Source organism: Arachis stenosperma, chromosome 6, assembly GCF_014773155.1.
Source record: "Arachis stenosperma cultivar V10309 chromosome 6, arast.V10309.gnm1.PFL2, whole genome shotgun sequence".
Classification (NCBI taxonomy): domain Eukaryota; kingdom Viridiplantae; phylum Streptophyta; class Magnoliopsida; order Fabales; family Fabaceae; genus Arachis; species Arachis stenosperma.
Genome location: NC_080382.1, coordinates 14,214,459 through 14,235,342, shown reverse-complemented (window position 1 = coordinate 14,235,342; position 20,884 = coordinate 14,214,459). Strand labels below are relative to the sequence as shown.

Here is a 20,884-nt window from a genome sequence, read left to right as displayed (position 1 = left end):
TTTTTTTCCTAATTTACATAGGGAAATTGAAGAGCAATTTAAGAGGAAAGTTCTGCGTGATTCATGCCCTGTCTAAATTAATTAAAAAAAAGAAGTAGAACATGTCTTAAATAATATATCAGTCCAAACATTGCAAAACAACATCCAAATATGCATGTGGAGATTTAAATTTATTTTGTGGCGATTGGAAAAAAATCGCCGTTAATAGTAAAACATAATGAAGCTATTATTTTCGTTGTACTGATCGCTATAATATGTCAATTTTATAAAGCGTAACCGCCACTAAATGCTAAACTAATAGCTGTACGGCTCCTTTTTGCTACATTAATCGCTGCCATTATTCATTTTGTGGCAGTTTTTTTAACCGCCGCAAAAACGCTGCCATTGTATGCCGGGGATTTGTTGTAGTGTATATAGCATGAAGCCATCAAAAAAGAAAAAAGAAAAACAAAAAGTACATAGCATGCTCACAAAATTTTGAAAAGGAGAAGCGATGATGGCGGCCACCTCTTTGCTTATTTCTTCTTCCTCTCTATTTTGACCTTTGAGGCTTTGACCATTTGTTTTGTTCTTCCAAGTTCCAACACATAATCATAAGTTTTATTTTTTTATGCAAAGTACTTATTTAACTACCATAATAGTATATAATACAATGCATCTATGGATGTGTAAGGTATTGATTATGACCGCCAAACAAAGATTATGCGTCAACTGGTTTCAAAATCATTTTTCAGCTTCACCAAACCATTATTTTTTTTATTTGATTTTCCTATTTGGTTTAACCATTGAGCATGTATATTATTCATTTATTCCCTTCAAAACCCTTTTGGGAAAATTTGTGAGAAGTTATATATCATTTTTTTTTTGGACAGGAGAAGTTATATATCATTATTAGAGTATCGCCGGTTTTTTGGACTAGAAAAGTCAATTTTCTACCTTGGATCTGTTTACGCTTTCAATTTTAAAGAGTTTTGGGCCTCCAAAACCCTTTTCTTCGACCAAGCATATCAACATTGTTCTCTTTATATATAACTTAACCCAAACATTATAAGAAAAATCTACATTAATGGGCCTTAAGACCTAAATATACCATGAGCCGTAAGCTCGACCTCCATCAAATGGTTGAGCTACAATCAACCAAAAATGTTAAAAGCCAATTCAATTTTGTTTTTGTCATGGCCAATTCAAGGGTTAAAAGAGGATAACTTTCATGACAAAAAAAAAAAGAGAGGATCAGTTTTCTTTAAAGATCTTTAAAGAGCCTAAAAATCCCAGACCAAAAAAATTAAAGTTAAAAAAGTTATGGTTTTCTTTTTGAAATGTCGTAAAACTACTCATCCTAAAAACTTAACTGATAATAAAAAGTAACATGAATAATTATATTTCTAACACTCTCTCTCAAGCAAAAATCTCTTTTATTTTTGCATAGGTATTTTTTTTCTTCTTTTTCTGCTTTATACTATTTTTTCACTTTTAAAATTTACCAAAGATTAAACTCTAAACCTTTTAAACATAAACTTTAATACTATATCATAAAACCACTTATACTAAAAGTTTATACTAAAAGCTTAAACTGATAAAAAAAAAATATAAATAGTTATATCTCTAACATGAGATATGTCAAAGTTAAGTTTATACCATTATTGTTGCTACTCAGAAAAGGTTTTAATTTTGACTAAATTACTAAAATAGGATAAAATAAAATATTTGGAACAAAAATACAAAATTTTAAATTTTAGAAGCGAAATTATATCTTAGCTCAAACATTAAATGTTAAAACAGTACTTTATCCTTATATTAATATATTAACCATACATGGAAAGCTATCTCTTTAATGAACAATTATTAATTTAGTAAACAAAGTTCGTTTATTTGTATAAAATGGAGTAGAAAAAGGATTTTATTTAAATCCCGTTTTAGTACCACAATTCAAACAAATAACTAGACAGATGTTTCTAAATTCTCATGGTTGTATAAACAGATAAACCTTTCGAAGGAAGGAATGTGAGTAAAAAGTTATCATATAAAATAAAAAATAAAGAATGTGGCACAAGATTATGATGCATACCTACTGCAAATCCTCAAAATCCTGAATCAAAGCTTCTGCCTCTTTCTAACTTATGCGGACATTGGACAAGCATATAGCACAAAATCTACAATGAAATTCATAATCACTATCTCACTTCATTCACTGAATAATTATGCTGGGGCTAACCAACTCTATACTTGAAAAGATAGTTTACAATACCAAACATGCCAAAAAGTCTTCTTAGTTACATAAGGGCATATCTGACTTCTGAAAGAGTTGTTCACAAACCATATTCACCATTTGTTGGTCAAAGAAAAATTTTCACGTTGAAACCCTTGGTTGTTTGGATCCATGCTCCGGTATGAGGTTATCGGATGCAGCTCTTTTGGGTGTCAACTGCGATGGTGATGGTAAGGCTATTAGATCAATCTGCAGTGATGTGTGAATGTAGGTATTGCATAACTTAAATGTGCCAAAATGTTAGAAGTTTTTAACTTTCAAGACTAACCTTCTCCTCTGCACGCCGGTAGATTTCTCTTAGAAGGATATTTTTGTGTTCGGTATTTATCACTGTTAGGATAAATTTCAAGTGATTAGCAAACCCTCAAGGAAAAAGAAGAAAACTGTCATTGAGCCTGACAGCAAATGTTGAATGGAATCAATGTTAAGATTACCAAAGTCTTTAGTTTAGCTAAACTAAGGGAGCTCAGGTATACTTGAATTCTAAAACTCAACTCATGAACTTGATTTGAGAACTAAACTTTTAAGTTGTAAATGTTTACAAGTTAACTCTAGAGTTTGAATTTTGATAACCTTGACCTATGTCAAAACAAACTGATGGGAAGCTCTTGGTGACTATTAGTTGGTCATAATTATGGATATGAGAGGAGTAAAGGAAGAGATTTAGGATTCTTAGCAACCTCAACCAACAATTTCATAGCAATGAAAAGCCATATCACTTCCTCTTAAAGCATGATTGAGAAATACTATAGACAGATCATCAACCAAATAGATACAGCAAAACATTACTACATGAGTTAGTAGATTCACTACCTTGATCGGCTGGTGGTACGTCCCTGTTGTGAATAGAATGGTAAGTGGCCGGTGCCATTTTCTGAAGAAAAAACAATATATCCTCTTCAGAAAGCAAACTGATAAATAAGCTTGGGTGATTGATAATATGATTGATTTCTTATACACAAAAACAGTGCAGCTGCTTTAAAAGTTCTAATGCAACTTGGTTTAGTCCTGGCTTAGCGAGAAAAGGATGTAAATAAAACAAGGACCAATTCAAAATCTTTATATTAAAAACCATATTTGTTGTATTCAGGCATTCATATTCAATAAATGGGGATCTTCCTCCAAGGCGACACTGCCTATAACAGCAATGCTGAACAGTCCACCTCGGGACAACAACAAAATGAATTGTGGATATCCAAGTTTGTCAAGACTCATTATAACAATCCAAATTTCAAAAGGTAAGTCCCACTAGTGAAAACAAACTTGAGACCAAAAACATTGCAACGTAATTTATCTTACAATTCTCTACCAAGTTCCAACATCAACATTTCAGAAATATTCTCTTCAAATGTGCAATTCGGTTAACTAGAAGAAAGTCTTTTATGAAGATTAATAGTTAACAGTTAAAATTTAAATTAGATGAAGAACAAGGAAACTGGGTGGTCAACAACAAAAGGGAAGTTCTCTTTTCATAACAAAATCTGAAGATCAAACTCAAACACAGCAAGTTTTCATAGTTGATGGAATGTATTCAACCAGTGATCTCAAATACTTAAATTCACTTTGAAATAAATAAAAAGACTTACAGAAGATCTAGAAGGATCTGAAGTTCGAAGCTGGCTAAAGTTGTGAGGATCATAAGATGGCCAATTACCAAGGACAGAATCCATGAGGCAGAGGCTGCAACAAACTTCTGATAGATGAAAGAGAAGACTGACAACAAAAAAATCCTCCCTAGAAGGAACCAGTTGCAAGTAGAGGCTTGAATTTCATGGATCATTGAGTTTTCATGGCTTGAACAACACCAAATTGTCCTAACTCAACAATCCTACATTGTCAGCTGCAAAAAGATTATATTTTCAGCTGCTGAGAGGCTGCAATTTATTAAAATAATAAACGAATAAGTGGAATTTTCATTGCAGAGCCTGAAACTGAATCGATGAATTTGAACAGAAACATATGCAGCAATCTCCTAAAGTTGGAGAGATATTGAAATCCCAGATAATATAAAGTTTATCAAACACAAGAGCTCACCTAAACTCATAAATCCTGGGTAAATCAGACTCATAAACTCGTTCTAGGGACCTAAACTCATAAAAGAGTATACCAAGAGTTTGATAACCTTGCCAAATTATAAGTAAATCACACTTGAATCTTCTCAATGCATGAAAATTGACAAAAATCCACACTTCAATCTTTCTCAAAAAGGAACTTTAGGTTCCTATAAACAACATGAACTAACAAGCAAATAATCAACAAAAATCCAATCATTTCCAACAATCAGAAGCAAAAGCCACAAAAGAATGCAAAAAAACTCAATACATGATTTCCAATTCCAGTATAAAGGGATTCCAAAGTCCAAATACATCATTCAGCTACAGTGCAAACTTCGATTATCTACAATTGCCAAACTTCAGTTACAGTGCCAAACTTGTCAGTGTTTAATAATAAAAATAATAATAACAAGAATAACCTGCAAGAAAATTGGAAGAGTGTGAAATTGGAAGCGTGATCTGAGATATGAGCTGAGATCTCTCTGGAATGTGGTGAAATTGGTTGTGAGCGCAAAAAGGTGGTTGCTGAGAATAGAAAGTTGAGGGAACCACCATTTATATAGTTGTCTCATTTGAGTCCTATGGAGAGAACAGAGAAGAGAAGAAAGCTTCATGTCACGGAAATTACAACATTGTCCATTTCAGGGGATACGTGTCAAAAAGGTACCAATAAGCTTTTCATTTATTGTTCTGTTTCTATTTCTATGTGCTGCTACTACTGGAGTCTGGATAGCTTGTATTTCTATTTTATTTATTTATCTTTTTTAAATTCTAAACCTTACTTCAATCCACATTTCTATTTTTAGTACGGAGCAATTTTATATTATCAGCGAAAATTATAATTTTTAGTCAAATAATAATTTATTCTTATATTTATTAAAAATAATTTAATATTTATACTAATTAAATAATAACAAAAACATTAAAATTGATGATCTGAACAATTTTTCTTTAATTTATACAAGTTAAATTTCAAAAATCACTAAAAATATTTTTGAATTATTTATTTTTTAATAAAATATTTTTAAAATATTTAAAATGCGTACAAAATAACTAAATATAAAAAAATATATTTATTAATGAATCTATTAATAAAAAATTATTTTTCATATAAAATATACATTAGTGTATTTATTTAATATTAGAGAAGGGGATATTTTATGCCGTTGTGGCACTTGTGAGTATTAGGTTCAATAGGCCAAGAGGCATGGTGACAAGTCCGTCAGAGGCGTGCCAGTTTTCCAGCAACACGAAGGAGGCGTGGTGACGTGATGGGTAGAGACGGGTGGCAACACGCAGGGGCGTGTTGCCTCTGATTCTTGAAAGTGTTACAGATTTTCGCTCGTTTTCGAGAAGCCTGCAGCAACACCTCTGGTGTTGCAGGTGGTCTGCATGCAAAGGACGGTTCCCTTCCAGTAATCGTGACTGGTGCACGAAATTGTGATTCATTCTTTTCACAACTCAAACAGTTCCCGGTAATGGCTCCAAAAACTTGGTGCTCAATACCATGGTCTAAACATAATTTCACAACTTCGCACAACTAACCAGCAAGTGCACTGGGTCGTCCAAGTAATAAACCTTACGCGAGTAAGGGTCGATCCCACGGAGATTGTGGGTATGAAGCAAGCTATGGTCACCTTGTAAATCTCAGTCAAGCAGATTCAAATGGTTATAGATGAGTTATGAATAAAGCATAAAACAAGGATAGAGATACTCATGTAATTCATTGGTGAGAATTTCAGATAAGCGTATGGAGATGCTTTGTCCCTTCCGTCTCTCTGCTTTCCTACTGTCTTCATCCAATCCTTCTTACTCCTTTCCATGGCAAGCTATATGTTGGGCATCACCGTTGTCAGTGGCTACAATCCCGTCCTCTCAGTGAAAATGTTCAACGCACCCTGTCACGGCACGGCTAATCATCTGTCGGTTCTCAATCAGGTTGGAATAGAATCCATTGATTCTTTTGCGTCTGTCACTAACGCCCAGCCTTCAGGAGTTTGAAGCTCGTCACAGTCATTCAATCCTTGAATCCTACTCAGAATACCACAGACAAGGTTTAGACCTTCCGGATTCTCTTAAATGCCACCATCAATTCTAGCTTATACCACGAGGATTCCGATTAAGGGATCCAAGAGATATCCACTCAATCTAAGGTAGAACGGAGGTGGTTGTCAGACACACGTTCATAGGTGAGAATGATGATGAGTGTCACGGATCATCACATTCATCAAGTTGAGGAACAAGTGATATCTTAGAACAAAAATAAGCTGAATTGAATAGAAGAACAATAGTAATTGCATTAATACTCGAGGTACAGCAGAGCTCCACACCTTAATCTATGGTGTGTAGAAACTCCACCGTTGAAAATACATAAGAACAAGGTCTAGGCATGGCCGTGAGGCCAGCCCCCATAATCTAAGATAGCATAAAACTACTCAAAGATAGCTACCCCGATGAGAATACAATAGTAAAAGGTCCTATATGTAGAGAACTAGTAGCCTAGGGTTTACAGAAATGAGTAAATGACCTAAAAAATCCACTTCCGGGCCCACTTGGTGTGTGCTTGGGCTGAGCATTGAAGCTTTCATGTGTAGAGACTTTTCTTGGAGTTAAACGCCAGCTTTTGTGCCAGTTTAGGCGTTTAACTCCCATTCTTGTGCCAGTTCCGGCGTTTAACGTCGGGCAGTTTTGAGCTGATTTGGAACGCCGGTTTGGGCCATCAAATCTCGGGCAAAATATGGACTATTATACATTGCGGGAAAGCCCAGGATGTCTACTTTCCAACGCCATTGAGAGGGCGCCAATTGGACTTCTGTAGCTCCAGAAAATTCACTTCGAGTGCAGGGAGGTCAGAATCCAACAGCATCTGCAGTCCTTTTCAGTCTCTGAATCAGATATTTGCTCAGGTCCCTCAATTTCAGCCAGAAAATACCTGAAATCACAGAAAAACACACAAACTCATACTAAAGTCCAGAAAAGTGAATTTTAACTAAAAACTAATAAAAATATAATAAAAACTAACTAAAACATACTAAAAACATACTAAAAATAATGCCAAAAAGCGTATAAATTATCCGCTCATCACAACACCAAACTTAAATTGTTGCTTGTCCCCAAGCAACTGAAAATCAAATAAGATAAAAAAAAGAGAATATGCAATGAATTCCAAAAACATCTATGAAGATCAGTATTAATTAGATGAGCAGGGCTTTTAGCTTTTTGCCTCTGAATAGTTTTGGCATCTCACTCTATCCTTTGAAATTCAGAATGGTTGGCTTCTATAGGAACTCAGAATCCAGATAGTGTTATTGATTCTCCTAGTTAAGTATGATGATTCTTGAACACAGCTACTTTATGAGTCTTGGCCGTGGCCCAAAGCACTCTGTCTTCCAGTATTACCACCGGATACATACATGCCACAAACACATAATTGGGTGAACCTTTTCAGATTGTGACTCAGCTTTGCTAGAGTCCCCAACTAGAGGTGTCCAGGGTTCTTAAGCACACTCTTTTTGCCTTGGATCACAACTTTATTTCTTTCTTTTTCTTTTTCTCTTTCTCTTTTTTTTCGTTTTTCTCTCTTTTTTTTTGAATATTCACTGCTTTTTCTTGCTTCAAGAATCATTTTTATGATTTTTCATATCCTCAGTAACATGTCTCCTTTTTTCATCATTCTTTCAAGAGCCAACCATTCATGAACAACAAATTCAAAAGACATATGCACTGTTTAAGCATACATTCAGAAAACAAAAGTATTGCCACCACATCAAAATAATTAATCTGTTATAAAATTCAAAATTCATGCAATTCTTCTCTTTTTCAATTAAGAACATTTTTCATTCAAGAAAGGTGATGGATTCATAGGACATCCATAACTTTAAGGCATATACACTAAGACACTAATGATCATAAGACACAAACATAGATAAACATAAGCATGAAAATTCGAAAAACAGAAAAATAAGGAACAAGGAGATTAAAGAACGGGTCCACCTTAGTGATGGCGGCTTGTTCTTCCTCTTGAAGATCTTATGGAGTGCTTGAGCTCCTCAATGTCTCTTCCTTGCCTTTGTTGCTCCTCTCTCATGATTCTTTGATCTTCTCTAATTTCATGGAGGAGGATGGAATGTTCTTGGTGCTCCACCCTTAGTTGTCCCATGTTGGAACTCAATTCTTCTAGGGAGGTGTTGATTTGCTCCCAATAGTTTTGTGGAGGAAAGTGCATCCCTTGAGGCATCTCAGGGATTTCATGATGAGTGGGATCTCTTGTTTGCTCCATCCTTTTCTTAGTGATGGGCTGGTCCTCATCAATGGGGATGTCTCCCTCTATGTCAATTCCAACTGAATAACAGAGGTGACAAATGAGATGAGGAAAGGCTAACCTTGCCAAGGTAGAGGACTTGTCCGCCACCTTATAAAGTTCTTGGGCTATAACCTCATGAACTTCTACTTCCTCTCCAATCATGATGCTATGAATCATGATGGCCCGGTCTATAGTAACTTCGGATCGGTTGCTAGTGGGATTGATTGAGCGTTGGATAAACTCCAACCATCCCCTAGCCACGGGCTTGAGGTCATGCCTTCTTAGTTGAACCGGCTTCCCTCTTGAATCTCTCTTCCATTAAGCGCCCTCTTCACAAATGTCTATGAGGACTTGGTCCAACCTTTGATCAAAGTTGACCCTTCTAGTGTAAGGGTGTTCATCTCCTTGCATCATGGGCAAGTCGAATGCCAACCTTACATTTTTCGAACTAAAATCTAAGTATTTTTCCCGAACCATTGTAAGCCAATTCTTTGGGTCCGGGTTCACACTTTGATCATGGTTCTTGGTGATCCATGCATTGGCATAGAACTCTTGAACCATTAAGATTCTGACTTGTTGAATAGGGTTGGTAAGAACTTCCCAACCTCTTCTTCGGATCTCATATCGGATCTCCGGATATTCACTCTTTTTGAGTTTGAAAGGGACCTTGGGGATCACCTTCTTCAAGGCCACAACTTCATAGAAGTGGTCTTGATGCACCCTTGAGATGAATCTCTCCATCTCCCATGACTCGGAGGTGGAAGCTTTTGCCTTCCCTTTCCTCTTTCTAGAGGTTTCTCCGGCCTTAGATGCCATAAATGGTTATGGAAAAACAAAAATCAATGCTTTTACCACACCAAACTTAGAAGGTTTGCTCGTCCTCGAGCAAAAGAAGAAAGAAGAGAGTAGAAGAAGAAGAAATAGAGGAGATTGAGATGGCTTTGTGGTTCGGCCAATAGGGGGAGAAGTAGTGTTTAGGTTGTGTGAAAATGAAGGAGTGAAGATGGGTTTATATAGGGGTTGAGAGAGGGGTAGGTTTCGGCTATAGAAAGGTGGGTTTGGGAGGGAAAGTGGTTTGAATTTGAATGGTGAGGTAGGTGGGGTTTTATGAAGGATGGATGTGAGTGGTGAAGAGAAAGATGGAATTTGATAGGTGATGGGTTTTTGGGGAAGAGGTGTTGAGGTGATTGGTGAATGGGTGAAGAAGAGAGAGGGTGGTGGGGTAGGTGGGGATCCTGTGGGGTCCAAAGATCCTGAGGTGTCAAGAAAAAGTCATCCCTGCACCAAGTGGCGAGAAAAAATGCTCTATGTGCCAATTCTGGCGTTAAACACCGGGCTTATGCCCCTTTCTGGCGTTTAACGCCATCTTCTTGTCCTTTCCTGGCGTTTAACGCTAATCTGGTGCCCCTTTCTGGCGTTAAACGCCCAGAATGGTGCCAGACTGGGCGTTAAACGCCCATTTGCTGCCCTTACTGGCGTTTAAACGCCAGCAAGGTCTTCCTCCAGGGTGTGCTATTTTTCTTTCTGTTTTTCATTATGCTTTTTGCTTTTTCAATTGATTTTGTGACTTCTCATGATCATCAACCTATAGAAAACATAAAATAACAAAGGAAAATAGATAATTATAACATTGGGTTGCCTCCCAACAAGTGCTTCTTTAATGTCAGTAGCTTGACAGAGGGCTCTCATGGAGCCTCACAAATACTCAGAGCAATGTTGGAACCTCCCAACACCAAACTTAGAGTTTGAATGTGGGGGTTCAACACCAAACTTAGAATTTGGTTGTGGCCTCCCAACACCAAACTTAGAGTTTGACTGTGGGGGCTCTGTTTGACTCTGTTTTGAGAGAAGCTCTTCATGCTTCCTCTCCATGGTGACAGAGGGATATCCTTGAGCCTTAAACACAAAGGATTCTTCATTCACTTGAATGATCAATTCTCCTCTGTCCACATCAATCACAGCCTTTGCTGTGGCTAGGAAGGGTCTACCAAGGATGATGGATTCATCCATGCACTTCCCAGTCTCTAGGACTATGAAATCAGCAGGGATGTAATGGTCTTCAATCTTTACCAGAACATCCTCTACAAGTCCATAAGCTTGTTTTCTTGAATTGTCTGCCATCTCTAGTGAGATTCTTGCAGCTTGCACCTCAAAGATCCATAGCTTCTCCATTACAGTGAGAGGCATGAGGTTTACACTTGACCCTAGGTCACACAAGGCCTTCTTGAAGGTCATGGTGCCTATGGCGCAAGGTATTGAGAACTTTCCAGGATCTTGTCTCTTTTGAGGTAATCTCTGCCTAGACAAGTCATCCAGTTCTTTGGTGAGCAAAGGGGGTTCATCCTCCCAAGTCTCATTACCAAATAACTTGTCATTTAGCTTCATGATTGCTCCAAGGTATTTAGCAACTTGCTCTTCAGTGACATACTCATCCTCTTCAGAGGAAGAATGCTCATCAGAGCTCATGAATGGCAGAAGTAAATCCAATGGAATCTCTATGGTCTTAGTGTGAGCCTCAGATTCCCATGGTTCCTCATTAGGGAACTCATTAGAGACCAGTGGACGTCCATTGAGGTATTCCTCAGTGGCGTTCACTGCCTCTTCCTCCTCTCCAAATTCGGCCATGTTGATGACCTTGCACTCTCCTTTTTTATTCTCTTCTGTAATGCTTGGAAGAGTACTAGGAGGAAGTTCAGTAACTCTCTTACTCAGCTGTCCAACTTGTGCCTCCAAGTTTCTAATGGAGGACCTTGTTTCAGTCATGAAACTTTGAGTGGTTTTGATTAGATCAGAGACCATGGTTGCTAAGTCAGAGTGGTTCTGCTTAGAATTCTTTGTCTGTTGCTGAGAAGATGATAGAAAAGGCTTGCCATTGCTAAACCTGTTTCTTCCACCATTATTGTTGTTGAAACCTTGTTGAGGTCTCTGTTGATCCTTCCATGAGAGATTTGGATGATTTCTCCATGAAGAATTGTAGGTGTTTCCATAGGGTTCTCCTATGTAATTCACCTTTTCCATTGAAGGGTTCTCAGGATCATAAGCTTCTTCTTCAGATGAAGCATCCTTAGTACTGCCTGGTACAGCTTGCATTCCAGACAGACTTTGAGAAATCAAATTGACTTGCTGAGTCAATATTTTGTTCTGAGCCAATATGGCATTCAGAGTATCAATCTCAAGAACTCCTTTCTTTTGATTCGTCCCATTGTTCACAGGATTCCTTTCAGAAGTGTACATGAATTGGTTATTTGCAACCATTTCAATGAGCTCTTGAGCTTCTGTAGGCGTCTTCTTCAGATGAAGAGATCCTCCAGCAGAACTATCCAATGACATCTTGGACAGTTCAGATAGACCATCATAGAAAATACCTATGATGCTCCATTCAGAAAGCATGTCAGAGGGGCACTTTCTGATCAATTGTTTGTATCTTTCCCAAGCTTTATAGAGGGATTCTCCTTCCTTCTGTCTGAAGGTTTGGACTTCCACTCTAAGCTTACTCAATTTTTGAAGTGGAAAGAACTTTGCCAAGAAGGCATTGACTAGCTTTTCCCAAGAGTTCAGGCTTTCTTTAGGTTGTGAGTCCAACCATATCCTAGCTCTGTCTCTTACAGCAAAAGGGAATAGCATAAGTCTGTAGACCTCAGGGTCAACCCCATTAGTCTTGACAGTGTCACAGATTTGCAAGAATTCAGCTAAAAACTGATGAGGATCTTCCAATGGAAGTCCATGGAACTTGCAATTCTGTTGCATTAGAGAAACTAATTGAGGCTTAAGCTCAAAGTTGTTTGCTCCAATGGCAGGGATAGAGATGCTTCTCCCATAGAAGTCGGGAGTAGGTGCAGTAAAGTCACCCAGCACCTTCCTTGCATTGTTGGCATTGTTGTTGTTTTCGGCTGCCATGTCTTCTTCTTATTTGAAGATTTCTGTTAGGTCCTCTTCAGAGAGTTGTGCCTTAGCTTCTCTTAACTTTCGCTTCAAGGTCCTTTCAGGTTCAGGATCAGCCTCAACAAGAATGCTTTTGTCTTTGCTCCTGCTCATATGAAAGAGAAGAAAACAAGAAAATATGGAATCCTCTATGTCACAATATAGAGATTCCTTGAGGTGTCAGAGAAAAAGAAAAATAGAAGGAGGAGGTAGAAGAATTCGAACTTATCACCAAAGACAGAGTTCAAATTGTGCATTGAGGAGGAGTGTTAGTCCATAAATAGAAGGATGTGAGAAGAGGGGAAGATATTTTCAAAAATTAAGTAAAAAGATTTAAAAATATTTTGAAAAAAACTTAATTGATTTTCGAAAACTAGCAGTGAAAAAGAAATCAAGTGATTTTTGAAAAAGATTTTGAAATTAGAAATTAAAAAGATATGATTGAAAACTATTTTGAAAAAGATGTGATTAAGAAGATATGATTTGAAAAATAATTTAAAAAGATTTGATTTTAAAAATTAATGCCATGCCTAACAAGAAAGATATGATTCAGACATTAAACCTTTCTCAACAGAAAAGGCAACATACTTGAAATGTTGAATCAAATCATTAATTGTTAGCAAGTATTTTTGAAAATGGAAAGAAATTGATTTTGAAAACATATGATTGAAAAGATATGATTTGAAAAAGATTTGATTTTGAAAAGATTTTGAAAACTTGAAAAAAATTTGCATTAAAAACAAGATCTTCCCTCTTTTGCCATCCTGGCGTTAAACGCCCAAAACACTACCCTTTTGGGCGTTAAACGCTCAACCAGGCACCCTGGCTGGCGTTTAAATGCCAGTTTTCCTTCTTCACTGGGCGTTTTGAACGCCCAGCCTTTTCTGTTTAATTCCTCTGCTGTATGTTCTGAATCTTCAATTCTCTGTGTTATTGACTTGAAAAAACACAAATTAAAATTTTTTTTGGATTTTTTAATAATGAGGAATAATCAAAATGCAACTAAAATTAAATAACAATGCATGCAAGATACCAAACTTAGCAGTTTGTATACCATTGACACTAACAAAATGAGAATGCATATGAGAAACAACAAAACACTCAAGACAAGAGAATTTAAAGATCAGAACAAGGAAATCATCAAGAACAACTTGAAGATTAATGAAGACACATGAATGAATTCGAAAAATGCAAGAAAAATAGAAACATGTAATAGACACCAAACTTAAAATGAGACACTAGACTAAAAAAAAACATAAAATATTTTTGGTTTTTTATGATTTTATAATTTTTTGGATTTTTTTCGAAAATTAAGTGGAAAAAAAATAAAGATATCAAAGTTCTTAATGAGAATTCCAGGAATCATGCAATGTTAGTCTAAAGATTCAGTCTAAAGAAATTAGACATGGCTAGCTAAGCTTCAGCAGGACATTGCATTCAAGAGCTAAATTAATGAAAATCAATCAGCTTTGGTGATGATAAGAACATCACCTTGAAACACTAGAATTCATTCTTAAGAACTCTGAAGAATACCTAATCTAAGCAACAAGATGAACCGTCAGTTGTCCAAACTCAACAATCCCTGGCAACGGCGCCAAAAACTTGGTGCACAAAATTGTGATTCATTCTTTTCACAACTCAAACAGTCCCCGGTAATGGCTCCAAAAACTTGGTGCTCAATACCATGGTATAAACATAATTTCACAACTTCGCACAACTAACCAGCAAGTGCATTGGGTCGTCCAAGTAATAAACCTTACGCGAGTAAGGGTCGATCCCACGGAGATTGTTGGTATGAAGCAAGCTATGGTCACCTTGTAAAGCTCAGTCAGGCAGATTCAAATGGTTATAGATGAGTTATGAATAAAGCATAAAACAAGGATAGAGATACTCATGTAATTCGTTGGTGAGAATTTCAGATAAGCGTATGGAGATGCTTTGTCCCTTCCGTCTCTCTGCTTTCCTACTGTCTTCATCCAATCCTTCTTACTCCTTTCCATGGCAAGCTGTATGTTGGGCATCACCATTGTCAGTGGCTACAATCCCGTCCTCTCAGTGAAAATGTTCAACGCACTCTGTCACGGCACGGCTAATCATCTGTCGGTTCTCAATCAGGTTAGAATAGAATCCATTGATTCTTTTGCGTCTGTCACTAACGCCCAGCCTTTAGGAGTTTGAAGCTCGTCACAGTCATTCAATCCTTGAATCCTACTCAGAATACCACAGACAAGGTTTAGACCTTCCGGATTCTCTTGAATGCCACCATCAATTCTAGCTTATACCACGAGGATTCTGATTAAGGGATCCAAGAGATATCCACTCAATCTAAGGTAGAACGGAGGTGGTTGTCAGGCACACGTTCATAGGTGAGAATGATGATGAGTGTCACGGATCATCACATTCATCAAGTTGAGGAATAAGTGATATCTTAGAATAAGAATAAGCTGAATTGAATAGAAGAACAATAGTAATTGCATTAATACTCGAGGTACAGCAGAGCTCCACACCTTAATCTATGGTGTGTAGAAACTCCACCGTTGAAAATACATAAGAACAAGGTCTAGGCATGGCCGTGAGGCCAGCTCCCATGATCTAAGATAGCATAAAACTACTCAAAGATAGCTACCCCGATGAGAATACAATAGTAAAAGGTCCTATATGTAGAGAACTAGTAGCCTAGGATTTACAGAAATGAGTAAATGACCTAAAAAATCTACTTCCGGGCCCACTTGGTGTGTGCTTGGGCTGAGCATTGAAGCTTTCATGTGTAGAGACTTTTCTTGGAGTTAAATGCCAGCTTTTGTGCCAGTTTGTGCGTTTAACTCCCATTCTTGTGCCAGTTCCGGCGTTTAACGCCGGGCAGTTTTGAGCTGATTTGGAACGCCGGTTTGGGCCATCAAATCTCGGGCAAAGTATGAACTATTATACATTGCTGGAAAGCCCAGGATGTCTAATTTCCAACTCCATTGAGAGGGCGCCAATTGGGCTTCTGTAGCTCCAGAAAATTCACTTCGAGTGCAGGGAGGTCAGAATCCAACAGCATCTGCAGTCCTTTTCAGTCTCTGAATCAGATATTTGCTCAGGTCTTTCAATTTCAGCCAGAAAATACCTGAAATCATAGAAAAACACACAAACTCATAGTAAAGTCCAAAAAAGTGAATTTTAACTAAAAACTAATAAAAATATAATAAAAACTAACTAAAACATACTAAAAACAATGCCAAAAAGCGTATAAATTATCCGCTCATCAGTGACTCTCATTAAAACTCTATAAATTGAGTTTGTTGGTGTAATGCATCATGTGAAGTCTGTGTTATACAATGCAAAGTGTGTGTTATACTGAGAAAGAAGAAGATATGCTGAAGAAGAGGGTAAAATAAAAAGCTAACCGTGTGTTATGATGTGAAGAGTGTGTGTTATACCGAGAGTTATGATTTAGGTGTGTTTAAAGAAAAAAAAATTATTAGTTTGTGGTGATTAAAAATGGTACATAATTATACTACCACCAAAAACTATAACCAGGTTTCGGTACAAAATATTGCTCGCTCTCCTCAATATACCATTCTCCATGCTTTGACAGAGTCCGTTCTGAAGTTCCATCAACGTCATGGTGCATGGAACCACAAACGAAAACGGATTTTGACACATAAACCTCACTTTTTCATGAGTATTTCGTATAATCTCACCGTTGCGATACATTACCAAGTTTGTGGTACCCTCAATTACACTAGCAACACAATCAAAGAACACTCTTCCTCTCAATAAAAATGGTACCAAACTTTGCCTTATATAGAGGGGAGCACTCAGCACTCCCCCTCCCCCTGTGCTGACTCAGCACGCCCCCCATGTGCTGCAATCCCATGCAACCAGACTTCGCCACATGAAAATGGTACCGAACTTTGCCTTATATAAAGGGGAGTTGTTCATCAGCCAATGACAGTTTGTCACGTGTAACTCTCCCCCCTCCAGTGCTGACTCAGCACGCGCCCTATGTGCTACAGTCCCATACAACCAGACTTTGCCACGTGGCAATCACGCCCCCCTCCCCCCCCCCACTTGCTGTATTCAACACGCCTCCAACGTATTGTGGCTTTCATCTGACACCTCCACCAATTTGTAAATACACTCACTGCACGCATTTCTAACTAAAACACCAATAATAAACCCATAACCAAAATTTTTAGCCTATATTGATATAATCACTTACAATATGAATCTTAATATAAAAAATAACTACATAAATTTTTTTCATTTATCTTACATAAAATAAAATATCTTTATGTTTAAAAAACACAAGTATGTTTTAAATAAGATTGATCTAATCTATCCACCCGGTGCCATAGTATTAGAGGTGGCAATGAATAGAGTAGAGTAAGGTTTAGATCTAATCCTAACTCTACGTGCGAATTGAGAACATTCTAATCCTAATCCACCAGTTCTCAACCCGCAGGTATCCAACTTATCTACAGATTACCAAAAAGATGCAACATTATTATAAAATTTGATGAGCATGCAAACTAAAGATTCAACACAATCATCTCATAAACAACATAAAAGATCAAATGTTCAATTCTATATAAAAGTCTTCACTAAAATTAATAATACAAACACAAGCAAAATCAATGTAAGTCTATGAGCATTCCATTTGATATAATTTTGTATTTATATATCGCCAAAATAGAACTGGCTTTTATATAAAAAAATTGTGTTAAACCATTAATTGATGACCTTAGTTTAGTGGTTAAAAGATTTTGTACCAACCAAGAGATCCTTGATTCAACACCCACCTAAAACATATTGTTATATAAGTATATTACATATACATATATAGGGTACGTGTTGGTTGAGTATGGTTAAAATTCAACCCGCATAAGAACCCGCTCCACACTCAATCCTATCGCTGCGGATCGAGTTTGCAATCCTACCTAACCGGGTTGAGTCACAGATTGGGTGCCCGTAGGTGTGATACATGCTACCACTCCTACATAACACTTTATGATTATAGATTGTTTTCTTTGGAGTTATTAAATCTTTTCTTTACTAGTATTTTCAATAATAATAATCTATGAAACACGACTAATTTATTATTGTAAGTGAGTGTCAGATATATTTTGAACATGAGACTCATTCGACAATCTTCTTTAAGGAATTTTAGACTTTTGACCATTCATATGAATATGAAATTATATATTTAGGGTTTCATTTTGAACTTTTACACACGCAGACATAAACCTCCTTCTGTTGCCCTCATCATGCTGGCGACCTTCTCCTTTTTTTTTTTGCAGGTCGCACCATTGCAGCATAGGTAGCGCCGTTGTGCCCCAACGACTCAGAGCATCGACAGTTACCATACTCAACATTTCTCTCTCTCCGCACTCAATCCTATTTGATGCGGATTCGGTTGACAACCCTACCTAACCAAGTTGAGCCGCAAATTGGGTAGCCGTGAGTGGAATACCTACTGCCACCCCTAGGGGTGTTCATGGTTCAGTTTTGTCATAAACTGAACTGAAACTGCACTAAACCATTTTAAATGGTTTAAAAACTGAACCAAACTGCTTTGTCATATAAGAAACTGGTTTTAAACCAGTTTACAATACAGTGCACCAGTTTAAACCAGTTTTAATCAAAAAACCAGTTTGAAATGGTTTATAGGCTAAAACTAGTTTTAACTTTTAACATATATAAAATTAGTTTTTACATTTTTTCTCTCTCCCCCTTTGTCACGGTAAATTTTAGAAGGTTAGATTTAACAGTGTTTGTATAATTTTATGGAGTGTTTGAAAATGCTCTAGATGGTTCTGGAACATTCTATAATGTCCTAGAAGGTCCCAGAATACTCTAGAAGGTTCTAGAAGATTCTAGAAGGTCATAGAGTATTCTAGAAGAGTGTGGATGTATATAGGAGTATAAAAAGTAGTATGGAAGAATCTAGAGGTATTTAGAAAGTTATGGTATGATGGATATTTGTAAAGAAGGTTCTAGATGATTAATCTATACCGTTGATTAGATTTAATCCTAACCATCCATTGAGGAGGTGGATGGCTATAAATAGGAGGTGAGAGTTAGTGTAAGGTGTGTGAATCATTTGTAACAAACACTTGAGCAATAAAGTGTTCTTTCCACCAAGCTTCCTTTCTCTTGTGTTCTCTTGTGTTCTTAGCTTTCTTGCTAAGTATTGAGGGTTAGGCTGACTTTGTCTTAGCTCAAGAGGTTGAGTAAGTTTGAGTGCCGGTACGGTAGCGTTGGAGTGTGTCCAAGGCCATGACAAATTTGGCATCAGAGTAAGGTTCGAGAGGGAGCACAAGTGGTTTGTAGGTATGGCTTCTAGTATCACCAGGGAGCATGTTGAGTCTCAAAGAGGAAGGGATGCTATTCTTCTCAATGGGGAGGCAAGAATGTCCGTTCTTCAAGTGAGCCTAGAGGTAAGGACTCTAACTTCTTAGAAGAGAGAGTTTCTATGTTGGAAAATGTTCTATCCTCTATGGATGAGCGCTTCCAAAGGATAGAACATGACAAGGAGACCCTCGAGGCTCACGTGTTGGGAGAACTAGATGCTTTCAAAGAAAGCATGCTCCAAATCAAAGAGAAGCTTGAGAATTTCTTGAAGCTATTTGAGAAAGTTCGAGTTTGGTTCGAGGAGGCAAAATCTCGACCAACCATTATAAGGGAGACTGGTATGCGAAATTGTGATCACTACTTTTCACAACTCAAATAATCCCTAGTAATGGCTCCAAAGACTTGGTGCTCAATACCATGGCATAACACAACTTCGCACAACTAACTAGCAAGTGCACTGGGTCGTCCAAGTAATAAACCTTACGCGAGTAAGGGTCGATCCCACGGAGATTGTTGGTATGAAGCAAGCTATGGTCACCTTGTAAATCTCAGTCAGGCAGACTCAAATGGGTATAGGTGATGAATAAAACATAAAGATAAAGATAGAGATACTTATGCAATTCATTGGTGAGAATTTCAGATAAGTGAATGGAGATGCTTTGTCCCTTCCGTCTCTCTGCTTTCCTACTGTCTTCATCCAATCCTTCTTACTCCTTTCCATGGCAAGCATTATGCAAGGGTTTCACCGTTGTCAGTGGCTACCTCCCATCCTCTCAGTGGAAATGTTCAACGCACCATGTCACGGCACGGCTATCCAGCTGTCGGTTCTCGATCATGTCGGAATAGAATCCAGTGATTCTTTTGCGTCTGTCACTAACGCCCCACAATCGCGAGTTTGAAGCACGTCACAGTCATTCAATCATTGAATCCTACTCAGAATACCACAGACAAGGTTTAGACCTTCCGGATTCTCTTGAATGCCGCCATCAGTTCTAGCCTATACCACGAAGACTCTGATCTCACGGAATGGCTAGCTCGGTTGTCAGGCGATCAACCATGCGTCGTGTATCAGGAATCCAAGAGATATTCACCCAATCTAAGGTAGAACGGAGGTGGTTGTCAGTCACACGTTCATAGGTGAGAATGATGATGAGTGTCACGGATCATCACATTCATCAAGTTGAAGAACAAGTGATATCTTGGAACAAGAACAAGCTGAATTGAATAGAAGAACAATAGTAATTGCATTAATACTCGAGGTACAGCAGAGCTCCACACCTTAATCTATGGTGTGTAGAAACTCCACCGTTGAAAATACATAAGAACAAGAGTGATTATTGGCTTCGGTCCCAAAGAGGGAACCAGAAGAACCAAGATCTGATCTAAGAACTAGATGTCCGAAGATGATCCTAAGATCAAGAATGATCCGAAGATGAAAATACAATTAGCAAAAGGTCCTATATATAGAGAACTAGTAGTTTAAGAATTACAAAGATGAGTAAATGACATAAAAATCTACTTCCGGGCCCACTTGGTGTGTGCTTGGGCTGAGCAATGAAGCATTTTCGTGTAGAGACTCTTCTTGGAGTTAAACGCCAGCTTTTGTGCCAGTTTGGGCGTTTAACTCCCACTTTGGTGCCAGTTCCGGCGTTTAACGCTGGGAATTCTGAAGGTGACTTTGAACGCCGGTTTGGGCCATCAAATCTTGGGCAAAGTATGGACTATCATATATTGCTGGAAAGCCCAGGATGTCTACTTTCCAACGCCGTTGAGAGCGCGCCAATTGGGCTTCTGTAGCTCCAGAAAATCCACTTCGAGTGCAGGGAGGTCAGAATCCAACAGCATCTGCAGTCCTTTTCAGTCTCTGAATCAGATTTTTGCTCAGGTCCCTCAATTTCAGCCAGAAAATACCTGAAATCACAGAAAAACACACAAACTCATAGTAAAGTCCAGAAAAGTGAATTTTAACTAAAAACTAATAAAAATATATTAAAAACT

The 20,884-nt window shown here is 37.7% G+C and overlaps 1 protein-coding gene across 4 annotated transcripts; it reads right to left on the bottom strand.

The window, feature by feature from the left end:
• Nucleotides 1-1,925: 1,925 nt before the first annotated feature.
• On the bottom strand, nt 1,926-4,976 carry LOC130933270 (DET1- and DDB1-associated protein 1). Of its 4 annotated transcripts, none has more exons than XR_009067657.1 (6): nt 4,743-4,901; nt 3,856-4,143; nt 3,083-3,143; nt 2,538-2,599; nt 2,249-2,425; nt 1,926-2,153 (listed from the first exon to the last, which is right to left on the bottom strand). XR_009067657.1 is itself a non-coding variant. In XM_057862834.1 (6 exons), the coding sequence occupies exons 3-6, from the start codon at nt 3,937-3,939 to the stop codon at nt 2,351-2,353; spliced, it is 282 nt and encodes a 93-aa protein (XP_057718817.1). In that variant the 5' UTR covers nt 3,940-4,143; nt 4,592-4,666; nt 4,743-4,901; the 3' UTR covers nt 1,927-2,350. The 4 variants fall into 4 exon arrangements, 3 of the variants coding, with proteins under 3 accessions (XP_057718817.1, XP_057718815.1, XP_057718816.1); XM_057862834.1 differs by adding an exon at nt 4,592-4,666 and having other exon boundaries at nt 1,927-2,425; XM_057862832.1 differs by having other exon boundaries at nt 1,928-2,425.
• Between the last annotated feature and the right edge of the window lie 15,908 nt (nt 4,977-20,884).